This window comes from Balaenoptera musculus, chromosome 14 (genome assembly GCF_009873245.2).
Source record: "Balaenoptera musculus isolate JJ_BM4_2016_0621 chromosome 14, mBalMus1.pri.v3, whole genome shotgun sequence".
Lineage (NCBI taxonomy): Eukaryota > Metazoa > Chordata > Mammalia > Artiodactyla > Balaenopteridae > Balaenoptera > Balaenoptera musculus.
Genome location: NC_045798.1, coordinates 62,703,774 through 62,716,550, shown reverse-complemented (window position 1 = coordinate 62,716,550; position 12,777 = coordinate 62,703,774). Strand labels below are relative to the sequence as shown.

The 12,777-nt window shown below is 39.2% G+C and overlaps 1 protein-coding gene across 6 annotated transcripts in view; it reads right to left on the bottom strand.

Moving 5' to 3' along the window:
- The window catches only part of C14H18orf25 (chromosome 14 C18orf25 homolog), an 84,507-nt gene that overhangs the window by 16,007 nt on the left and 55,723 nt on the right, over positions 1–12,777 (bottom strand). For 5 of the 6 annotated variants that reach the window (XM_036874217.1, XM_036874214.1, XM_036874216.1 and 2 more), the window contains 2 exons: positions 11,765–11,947; positions 649–775 (listed from right to left, as the gene is read on the bottom strand). In XM_036874217.1, coding sequence (XP_036730112.1) covers positions 649–775; positions 11,765–11,947 — 310 coding nt within the window. The remainder of the gene's footprint in view (positions 1–648; positions 776–11,764; positions 11,948–12,777) is intronic. The other variant, XM_036874220.1, reaches the window with a different exon arrangement.

The window sequence follows — 12,777 nt, the reverse complement described above, 5'->3', positions numbered from 1 at the left end:
GGGAAGAAGTGAGAGAGTGGCACTGACATATATACACTACCAAATGTAAAATAGATAGCTAGTGGGAAGCAGCCGCATAGCCCAGGGAGATCAGCTTGTGCTTTGTGACCACCTACATGGGTGGGATAGGGAGGGTGGGAGGGAGACGCAAGAGGGAGGGGATATGGGGATATATGTATACATATAGCTGATTCACTTTGTTATACAGCAGAAACTAACAAAATAACGTAAAGCAATTATACTCCAATAAAGATGTTAAAAAAAGAGGTGCTCTAGGAAGAGGTATGATGTCGAATGCAGATTTCTCAATTATTTGCTCCCAATATATTTCAAGATAAAGTGAAAGGCAAGAAAATATGGATTGGGGGTGGGGGGGAGTACGGTGATACTTATGCCATAACAGAAAACTCAGTCAAGCCACCTAGACATTTGCTAAAAATAAGAGACAAACATTAGTTCTGGTTCACATACATGTTTGACCGAGATGTTCTTGATATAAGACAATATGCAACACATTCTGAAGCTCATACGTGTCTATAATCAAAATGTATTTCTTAAACCACAGGAATTTGCGAAATAGCCCCACCATTCATGCCAGCCATGCCATGGCATGCCGTACCATTTTCTTCTCTCCAATTAATATCCTACCTTGCATGTTCCTGAACTCCCACAATCTCCACTTCACTATCTGAAGAAGCAATATTAATTTCTTCATTGAGTGGTGCATTGCCAGCAGATGTTTTGTCACTTGCTAGGAATCCTGGATCCAAATGACCTGAGAGAGAAAGGGAAAAAAATAAGCACTACATTTTGACTCCTTATAAGCAGCAGGAACAACTCACTGACAGATTTCTCCTCCCAGTTTAATCACTGAAACAGAATCTCCTCATGAAAGCTTGCCTCCGCGAAACTGTTACCCATGTCAAGGAAACTGGGCAGTGTTCTGTTAAAAAAAAAAAATTATTAAACAGAATACACGCACATTGTTAAATGAACGTTGAAACAACATGGACGTATATAAAAGTAAGAACTTCAAGTTTCTCACTTTCTACTCGCATCCCTTAGGAGAAAAAACTTTGGAGTACTCTGACAAATATGTATATCCAGCTATAGGTATATATAAACTGTAATTATACTCTACTTCATTCTGTAATGCTTTTTGCATTCAACTCTAGTCTGCTTTTAAATGACCTGCATATGACAGGTTTGCCACCACTTAGAGGTGTCAATGGGGTTCTCTACTGCTTATCATTTTAATAGAACAAAATTCTAAACCAGAAAAGCTCAAAAGGGGACTTCCCTAGTGGTGCAGTGGTTAGGAATGCGCCTCCCAATGCAGGGGAAATGGGTTTGAGCCCTGGTCCGGGAAGATCCCACATGCCATGGAGCAACTAAGCCTGTGTGCCACAACTGCTGAGCCTGCGCTCTGGAGCCTGCGAGCCACAACTACTGAGCCCATGTGCCACAACTACTGAAGCCCGTGTGCCTAGAGCCCATGCTCCGCAACAAAAGAAGCCACTGCAATGAGAAGCCCGCACACTGCAACGAAGAGTAGCCCCCACTCGCCACAACTAGAGAAAAGCCCACGCGCAGCAACGAAGACCCAACGCAGCCATAAATAAATAAATTAATTAATTAAAAAGCTCAAAGGCACAAATGGAGTAAATAACAGAATCATTAATATCATATTTATACTGGGATGCCTTATGAAAGACTTTACAATCTTCTCTCAATTTTAAACAATTTTAACAATTTTCTCTTAAGGAATGTAGATTTGACAAAATCGGACCCAAGGGAGTTCTCTGGCAGTCCAATGGTTAGGACTCCAAGCTTTCACTGCTGAGGGTGTGGGTTCAATCCCTGGTTGGGGCCAAAAAAAAAAAAAAAAAAAGGGTTAAAATTCAACCTATGTACTCAGCTCTTGAATGTTCTGACTTAAAAGGATGAATTTTAGAATATCTAGGAGTTAACATGGAATAAACAGAGTTGCAACAGGTACAAATTTTCATTTACTCTTTAAAGGCTATTTTTATTTGAATATATTGTCATCTGATACAAAATTATTTCTCCCTATTTAAAAAAATAATCCCTTGTGACACATCATAAAAGCTAAACCAATATAAATAAGATTTTATGTACACAACTCTCTCTTCCGCTCTCACCTCACTCACTTCAATGCTTCAAGGTCATTAAGAAACCTTGTACTTTCATGCTCCTGCCAACTTCTAGCATAACCCTTTTGGAAAACCATGGACATCCCAAAGCAAAAGCCTTACAATTTTTACACTCTCTGACCCTATAATCCCATCTCTGAGAATTTAGCCTAACAGAAAAAACTTTAAATAAGCAAAGTGTCATGATGTCAAACGATAGTCACTGGAGTGCTATGTAGAAATTTGGGAAAAGTGTATGTACAGCATACAAAGTTACATATAACAAGATAAAAATATGTATATATATGTATAGTTAAAAGCTATGAAAAGTAATCAAATTTGAATATGATTGTGGGTCTTTTTTACAATTCTTTAATATTATTTTTACTTTTTTTCTTCAATTGAAAATGATGCACATATGAGAAAACAGAAGATTAAAAAGGCTTCTAGATACAACTGGTGATTGAGATTGTATTACAGTCTGCATAGGCTTGTTAACCTTCTGTATTAAAAAATAATCTAGATAGGATTCTACGTGGTGTGGGCAGTGGTGCTGAACCCTACAAGCATACAAAAGGTGGCATCCACCAGACAAAACCCAGTTTTGTTAAATCTAGGGTGGTTACTTAAGTGGAATTGGTTAAGTCTGGATTTGGTATACCTAGATTCTTGCTCTGACTCCAATACTTTGCTTGCGGCCAAGTCTTTTATCCAATTTCTACTTCAATGTTGTGGTTAAGACTGTCGTCATGCACACGGTTCCTACTGCACTGCTATGGAGGAATACAAATTGATAGACTCCCTTTTTCCCAAACCTTCAACCTGTCCATATTCAGTATTTCGAGCAGCCTTGCTTTGCACAGCTATAACAGTCTACTTTATCTATTTGTTTCTAAAATAAATACTTGTTTATAATATGCTGTGCACTGTGCTCAGTGCCAAGAATACTACAGGGAATAAACAAGGGAGGCAGTTTCCACCCTCAACGAGCTTACAATATAGTCAGGGATAATAAAAAGCAGTCCATTGCATTATGGCTTGAAAACTAGTCTGATAGGGAGGTAAATAATAATGCCCTGGATGCACAGAGAAAAGGAATGTTTCCTGGACTTGAGGATAATCAAGGACACTGAGCTCTCGGGGAAGAGTAGGCACAGGTGAAGGGAAGTACCATAAGCAACACTGTGTGCCCTTGAGGGTATAGAAGTTTGGTGAAATTTGGGATAATGGTAGTTAAAAAAAAAAAGTAATGAGAAATGAGCTGGCAAAGTCAGCAGAGGTCAGATCATGGGTAAGGAGCCTGGACTTGACCTTGAGAAGTAGGAAGCCAATGAAGGATTTCAGCAGAGGAATGACATGATCTGATTTTGTATTTTGAAATTTTTCCTTTTGGAGTATGGAAATGGAACCAGTAGCAGGGCAAGAAATACTAGAGGCAAGGAAAACAGACTGCTATAGTTTCCGGGGTGAGAAACGACTATGGCTGAACTAGAAAAGAAACAAAAGGAGGAATATTGTGTTTCTGTAAGTACAAAGGGTGAGTAATGTTGGGAATCAGGCAAAGTAAAAACGATGCCTAGGTTTCTGATTTAGGTAACTGGATACAGTGCCATTCAGTGCACCAATGAACATGTGAGGGTGGTTGCTTCGGATGATGATGTGCTTTTGAGATGTCCAATAGGCAGTTGAAGGTACTACCGTTCTAAAGCTCAGGTCAGAGGTCTAGAGAGGAAATAACAGATTTGGTAAGTCCTCCCAATAGGTGGGGAGATAAAGGTCATCCAGAGGAGTGAAGGGGGCTTAGAACAGAACCTTGATAAACACCAATAATTAAGGGATGGGCACAGAAAGAGGAGCTCACCAAGGTTCAGCAAGAGACAGAGACAGAAAATCTGAAGACATGAAGCCAGGGCACCATAAAAAGAGCATTTCTAGGAAGAAGTGCTTAACAATGCCCAATACAGAGGCACAATAAGAGGAGGAACTAAGTAGAGGCCACTAGAATTGGTGATAAGATGACCATACATGACCTTGGCCAGGGGAACCTCAGAGGAATGATGGGTCTGAAGCTAATGTAGCAAAGCAAGCCGAAGAAGGATGGAAGGGAAGGAAGAGCAGACACATTTTAAGAAGTCTGGCTATGCAGGAAAAGGCAATAGACGGTACTGAGAGGAATATGGGTTTGAGGGAGGGGGATGCGTATGTGCATGTAGTATTTTTACTGGCCATATTTAGAAAAAAAGGCAGAGAATAGCTTTGATGGCAGAAAGCTGAGGTAATCTTGATCTGTAAAGAATGTAGAAAGGCCATCTGCAGAGCACAGGTGTGGGTAGGGCAGCAGAGTCGGTTTAGAAAAGTGAAGTAGCCACTGTGAAGAAAGAATGCTGCCTAAGGAAAGGGGGAAGGTGCTGGGCAGCACTGAGAGCCAGGATGAGATTGCAGATTAAGAAGTTAATATGACCCACAACTTTCCAACTACATGAAAAATCATCTCCAGTGTGGATAAAGGCTGTGAGTGTGCATCCAGAGATCAGATGTGGCCAGATGGGTACAACAGGAAAGCCAACTATACGAGGAGCTGAGGATATCGGTAAAGGAGAGTTGGGCTTAACATATGCTAGATAGGGAAAGAAATGCAGCTAGGGGGAGCTGAAAAAGGACTGGGTGATAGGTTCAATGAGGTAGAGGAATAGTGCAGTGGGAGTAACAGTAGGAGTCCAAAAACGCCGCCAGTGCGAAATGAGAAAGCATTAGGAAGAGGTAGGAGGAAAACCAATGGTTATGAGAAGTAAAACGTACTTCCACCCTCCTCGCCACCCACAAAATATACAACCCTCTGGGACCATCCATTTGTCTGTCTTGTCCCCTACTCAGTTGTTATTCTCCTTTGCTCCAGCCACCTACTACTCCCCTTCCTACAATTTTTCCACTCCACTGCCCTCTGGAATGCCAGCTCTATGGAAAACGGCACTGAACCTTCTCTTCACCTCCTTGTGGAAACCTGACTTTCCTGAAAATGCTGCCTCCCCTGCAGGCCTCTGACTCCTACACCTCAGGTTGGGGATCAGGATCACTTACAAATTACTGTCCTCCATCCTCATGTACCAACACCAGCAGTCCTTATCTTCCAAGAAGTTTTCCTTTCACTCTAGAAGTTTCACTCAATGTGAAACATTATTGGCACTTAGTTTCTTTCTTTCTTCCACCTCTCTCCTTCCCCTCTCCACTTTAAGTCCTGCTATCACTATTACTCATTATTATATGAATGCTCATTATTTGTATGGACAGCCACCCCCAAGCTCTCCATGCCTACTCACTAAAGCAAAGAGTAGAGAGCCCCAAGAGACACTTAAAACCCCCTGTGGTAGACTCACAGCAAGGGGCTCAGCCCTAACCAGCCTAAAAATAAAGAAGCTAATTGAATTAAACCAAACTAAAAAGGCAAATTGTAAGAAGTCGTGGTTGCTATAACCAAACTCTTCTTCCTTGATTATTCAATGCTTTTAAACAACAGAAATTAAGAAAACACAACAAGAACATGACAGAATTAGTTAATTCCTAGTAGCTCTGTGCCCAGCTCTATTTCCACAGTTCTAATTTATAATTCCAATGTGTGGAATGTTCTGTGAAATGTCTCAGTCATCAGTATTTCCAAATAACGAGTCTTCATTGATTAGGCCCCTCATCCTGACCCTATCAACTACATAGCCTCATTTCAGATCAGGAAGTATCATCACTCTGCCTTTTTCTTTTTTAAAGAGGGACAAAATGAAAAATTACGATGCTACTTTTGCTCATAATTTTATATCTTAAGAAAAGCCATCCCTGGTGGCGCGGTGGTTAAGAATCTGCCTGCCAATGCAGGGGACATGGGTTCAAGCCCTGGTCCGGCAAGATCCCACATGCCTCGGAGCGACTAAGCCCGTGCACCACAACTACTGATGCGCTCTAGAGCCTGCGAGCCACAACTACTGAGCCTGCGTGCCACAACTAGTGAAGCCCACGTGCCTAGAGCCCGTGGTCTGCAATAAGAGAAGCCACTGCGATGAGAAGCCTGTGCACCGCAATGAAGAGTAGCCCCCGCTCGCCGCAACTAGAGAAAACCCGCGCACAGCAACGAAGACCCAACGCAGCCAAAAAATAAATAATAATAAATAAAATAGATATTTTTTTTTAAATCTTAAAAAAAAAAAGGAAAAGCAAGTTAACTATCACCAAAATTTAAGATTCTTCTAACATTATTCATCCATTATGTATTCAGAAACTAATAGTTTACATATTGCTTTTACATTATCAGATCAATCCAAACCATTTTGGCGGTGCAATTTTGGCCATAAAATTTATAATCCAAACTTGCTGGCATTTAGTTTTGTTAAAGAACCTGTATGATGCTCTAAAACTGATCACTTAAAATCAGGGTCTGCTCGTCTAGCCATTATCTTTATTGCTTGGTCTAAAAGTCAGTATAAGATAAAACAGGGGAGGCGGGCAGGGCGGGGGGTGAGATGGAGTGGGAGGGTACAAATTTCCTGGTGAGTGTTAACAACTCTAGACTAATGGTGTGAGTGTTCTACCACATTTCCTCTCAGAGTCATTAAATAAAATGTGCCACTCAGGTAACAAGTCAGCTGGGATCCACACCAAATCTGGGGGATCCCATGCTCTATAAGAGACACCATGGCATTCTCCAACAGCCAGGAATGCATCCCCTCCTCTATTTCAGAGCCAGGACAATTAGTCCTTTTCTCTCAATGTAACCCTCTTCAGCAAGTCACACATTCTTTTGGAAGCTCTAGTGCAGAGCCCAACACTCTTCTGGCCTTTGGGCCATACCCACACTGCACCAGCCCCCCTTGACCTCAAAGGAATCCAATGGCAGAGCAGTGCCTAAAGCATACACAAAAGCGAGTCAAAGATGTTTATAAGGTTCTTCAAATACTGTCAGTGGTAGCAATCTACTCCTATTCTAGAACAAGAATAAGCTCTGTAGAAAAAGTGTGAACACCACAATTACCATATATTAAACTGAAAAGGATTTATATTTAGTTATTGTGGCAGCTGGTTGTCTCTGTGTAGGTCTTTCCCTGTGTAGCTCTTTGGAAAGATAACTGCTTTCACTCTATAAGAAAATTCTAAATTTTTGTCCTCCCACTACAGATCTTTTCAACACATAAATAAATCAAAAAGTAGAAAAGGTAGTGATTAAATTATCATGGCAAACATTTTCTTTTTAAATCATATATCTACTAAGAACTAGTCCTAAGACTATTTGAAGTATATAAAATTACTACATACTGGATGACAGGGGCATGCTAGCTATAAAAAAGATTACTATCTTAAATCACTACTCATTTAGCTTTAAAGCAAACAAATTATTACCGTGTGTTAAATTTTTTCAACAAAAATATTAAAAACTTTAAAAAGTGGGAGAAAAGGAGATCAGAAATCTAAAATCTTACAGTCCACATGTGCCAGCTGAACAAGAGGAAACTTGATCTCCTTCACAAGACTTGATACAATGATTTTAAAGTGCTAACAATAGAGGGCTTCCCTGGTGGTGCAGGGGTTAAGAATCCGCCTACCAATGCAGGGGACACAGGTTCGAGCCCTGATCCAGGAAGATCTCACATGCCGCGGAGCAACTAAGCCCATGCACCACAACTACTGAGCCTGTGCTCTAGAGCCTCCAAGCCACCACTACTGAGCCCGCATGCCACAACTACTGAAACCCGCGCACCTACAGCCCCTGCTCCGCAGCAAGAGAAGCCACCACAATGAGAAGCCCGCGCACAGCAACAAAGAGTAGCCCCCACTCACTGCAACTAGAGAAAGCCCGCGTGCAGCAACGCAGACCTAACACAGCCATAAATAAATAAACAAACATATTAAAAAATAATAGTGCTAACAATAGAAACATGGTCATTCTGGTCTGACCATATAACGCCCTACTCTAAGAACAGGAAACCCAAGATTTTTTTCTCTTCACTACAACTAAGCTTGTATTACGGACAAATCAAGATTACCAGACCTATTTTAAGGATGGGGAAAATGCTCACAGTCTACCTTCTTAATAAGAAGGCTGATGGAAAAAATGAGATCATTTGTTTAGAATTTTTAATTTCCAGGGAGGGAGGACCTCTAAATAAACTTAGTGTAATGATTATAAGCCTTCCACACCAAGAGTACTTCAGACGTCTGCTTCTTTTGGCCTCATCTACATTTATGTTTACGGTGAGCTATTATTAGCAATAAACAAAAATTAAGCTATTTTCAGATATACTGGTACAGTTTCCTAAACATGTCCAATGCAAAAGTTATTAATAACAGATTCCCAGACCCCATTTCAGATCTATTTACAAGATTTTCAGGGAGAAATCTAGGAGTTTGAATATTTATAAGCACTCCAGGTAATTTCTATGCTCAGGCCAAAGTTTAGGAAATACTGCAGCAAGAGCAACTCATTCCAGGGCAGGAGAATAAATTAGAAATCCACTGACTGGGTCCATTAATCACTTCCTTAGTCCACTTCAGCCTAAATATATTAACATAATGCCAGTTAGCATTCCTGAGGGCCTGCTGTGTACTTCATCCTATACGAAGCACATTATCTGTTATTTCACGTAACAGTGTAATAACCTCTTGGGGTGGATACTAGTTTTATCCAAGTTTTGTAGATAGGGAAAACTGAGGCTCTACATAATTTACCTAGGTCACACAGTCTGCAAGTGGCTGCTGGTTCAAAATCAGGCTGTTTGCTGGCAGCAGGCTGCCACCCACTATACTGTCCACTTCTAGCATCAAGTGAGAAAGAGTAAACATACGGCAAGAGCTGAAACGGAAAGTTCAGAAAGTTTTCTGGGTCAGAAAGATTTCCTGACCAATGGCTTTCCTAATTTCAACTCTTTTTCCTTGGTTGAAACTAAAACTAAACAGTAAAAACTATTTTGCATACAAGAACATCATCTAATTGCTTAGAAAAAGAGATAAGCTACTCTATCCCTAATGATTGCTTATGTGATTCTAAATGGAGTGGGACTGTAGACCTGGTCTGAGATGCTGCTATCAATTAGCCACTGCTGCTATTAATTAATTAGTTCAGTGACTGGGTTTTTATTTTATTGGGAGGGAGAGAAGGAAGACTCGGATTAACCATTACAACATTTATCTTAAACTCCAAACTCAAGAATGACCATCTAATTGATACTAATACTCCAAGTATCAAAACTATAAACTGGCAATTGAGAATAAATTCTATGAACATTTTGTTATGATATGGTAAGTATATTCAAATTCACAAAATGGGTTCCCACTATGACAATTACATCAAGACTACAGTGTATTATTAAGTTTTATTTATTACTCACAGACCTGCATGTTAGATATAAAAAAAAAAAAAAACTTTGAATGAGCCAATAAATGGCTTCATAAGAAAATATCATGGGGATCTCTTGAACAGTGACGTCCATGTCCTACAATATACAAAAATCTACACATGATTTGTAATATATAGAGAAAGCACACACATGTGCTTTCTCTACACATGTACCAAGAGACATGTACAGGAAATGTCAATGGCAGCATCATTTGGAATAGTACCCTAAATGTCCAAGAAGAGATTGGGTAAGTCTATTATGATATAGTCATACACTGGAATACTAAATCGCAGTAAAAAGTAAATGAACTATAGCAACACATCAACAAGAACAAACTTCACAACATGTTGAACTAAAAAAGCGAGTTGCAAATGATTACCTTCTATGTAATACTAATTAGTATTAAAACATGCTTGTTTACAGATACAAAACAAATGCAGTAGAAGTATGGAGGAATACACAGGAATACCAGACATTAAATAGCAAATTCAGGGGAGCTTTGGAGTAGAGAGGGGCTGTTTCCCTCCTCAAATATTTTTGCCATGTTTCATTTCTTAGAGCTTAAAGCTAAGCACCAAAGCCTGGTGGTATTTTTAAATAATCAAGCTAACAATTACTTGAATCTGAAAATGTGATGCTCCCCCCACCCAATGCTAGTGACTTTAATGATACTGTAACACCCCAAACCTTGCACTTTTAGGTTAACTCATATTAAACTGCTAAATTTGTTGTAGATGAGAAAGTCAAATATTAACAATCCTATATAGTTCAAACTAATATTAAAATTCTCTGTATGAAAAGAAAAAAACAAAAAGTAATTGTTCATATTTTTCCTAAGAATTTACTATAAAGTGGTCTACATCTCATGGCAAGACTAAGGAAACAGGGTAGTAAAATTGAAGTAGAAAGGATCACTTAACTGTCAATGGATGAAAATTAAGATAAACTACTCCCCTTTGATATAAAGTATTACTACTTAATTCTTTTCAAAGTACTTATACACATTAATAAATACTTAAAAGATCCTTGTTGGGCAAATTAAGTATTTATACATATAAAAACTGAAGTCCAGAGGAGAATCACCTTATCCAAGGTTAAATAGGCAGTTAGCAGTCACAACACAGTTAAAACTAAATCCAGGTCCTGTTCCAAAATTAGTCACAATAAATTAATCAGAAGCTCAACAAATAAGAGAAACTTTTTTATTCAGTTTCAATCAAAGATTATGAAATGAAGAATTAATGACAATGATCTGTGGAGTTCTATCTCCCCTTTTACTTCCTAACAATTTCAATATAAAAAGTTCTAAATTATAACCCACTGTTATTTTTGTAATACAAAACTCATTTCCCATAAAAATAATATTTTAGGTAGTTATTAAGCCAACACAATTTATAATTTAACTAGAAAACTATAATCTTTCTATGACACTAAAGAAAATACACACTACATGAGCAGTCTGTCTCTCAATCCCCTCTACCTCTTTTCCTAAACTTTTCTAAAAGCACTAGTACTTTTAGAAAAAGGTTTAAATTAGAAAGAATGTTGGAAGAAAGTTTTGAGGAACATAATGAAGGAGACTTGGAGGCACTGTGCAAGGTTTTCAAAGGTAACAGCAATAGGTTTCTTAGAGAATAAAATATCACTCTTAAGAATCATCACAGAAGCAAGATAAACAATGCAAGACGGAGAGAGATTTTCCTGAGATAACAGAGACAGCAACGGAAAGAAAGGAGTTGGAAAAGACAAAATGAGAACAACTGTAAAGGAATTAACAGGGACACTGCACACTGAGAGGCAGAAGAAACAGTGCAGCACTGCACTGCAACAGCCTCACAGGGCAAATTGTAACAGCTCCCTCCCCACACTACAAGGTCCATAAGCGAGTGAAACCACTGAGAAGTGGGGACGGGATTGCGGCTGGGGGTGGGAGGTAGTATCAGGTCATCTGGGTAATTTTTACATGTTAGGCATTTTTAACTCAAGAAGTACATATACTGAAATCTACCGATGCCTACAATTTGTCCTAGATAGTCTCATTTTTGCTTTCTTGTGATTAGGAAAGACGAATGACATGCTACCCAAATCTTTTCTGTTATAAAGGGCACCCTGGAAGCCACAATCATCTAATGCCAGATGTCTCTTAGCTGGCCTGCTCTCCTCAGCAAGGAAAATAGCTGCCAGGACACATGCATACTATACCATCAGAGAAAGGGGTGAGGGGGAAGGGAGACCAACCTGCCTCCGCATTCAGCTCCTCTAGAAGCCCGCTGGTCCTCCAGGTAGCTCCTGTGTCCTGGCCTCCTACAGAATTACTGTGCTCTTGAACTACTGCAGCCGCCAATAAATTGTCCACATTTACCACTTCTGGCTCAGAGCTGGTGTCAGACATATCATAATGAGCTACAACTGGAGGTCCATCTAGGGAGGAAAGAAAATGTATACTTGTATCTAACTTGTGGGGTGAAAAATACTTCTGCAACTAAGAGCCCCCTAAATGCCAGTTGTCTTTATCTTATGATTCTACATGGTCAGAAAAGCTGCACTTTATACAATCTAATATTTTGTACATGATATGAAAATGAAAGAGATAACCCGAGCTTACAAAGATGAGGGACACATTTGGGAAGAAGGAAAAAGGGTGTTATTATGAAGAACAAAGACAAGACTATACTGAACAAAAGTTACACTGAATTCCTGTCATTCTCCTAAAGAGCAAAAGATTAAGAAAAAGGAGAAGACTCTACAGAGAAAGTGAAACTGATTTTTTAAAGAAAAACACTGATGCAAACTATTAAGCTCAATTTATATTTTAAGAGAATGAATCTAGTTTCTTCCTCTTAGTAGCTAATACTAGAAGTCCCTAATAGATTCAGAGAAGAAAATCAAATATATATTTTCCTACTTTAAGAGCTCTACTTGACTGACATCTATTTCCAGTAAAGCTCTTTTATAATAATAGGGATGTTATGCATCTTACAATATTCTACAAAAAGATAATGCTCATGAAATCCATCTTCAGGATTTTGCTTTGGATGTCTTATGAGGGATATTTCTATTTTCTTTTCCCTGAGAAAAACAACCAGCTCACACTCCAAGGAAATGATACACAACCTTATGGGTTATTTGAGAGGAAGATATTAAAATTCTTAGAAAAAAGAGATCCCTTCTACCTCCAAATCACCCTAGCTAGCTGAAAATGGCAGCGGAGCTCTGAAGTAATTACACTGCAGTGATTCATGCTAAAATAA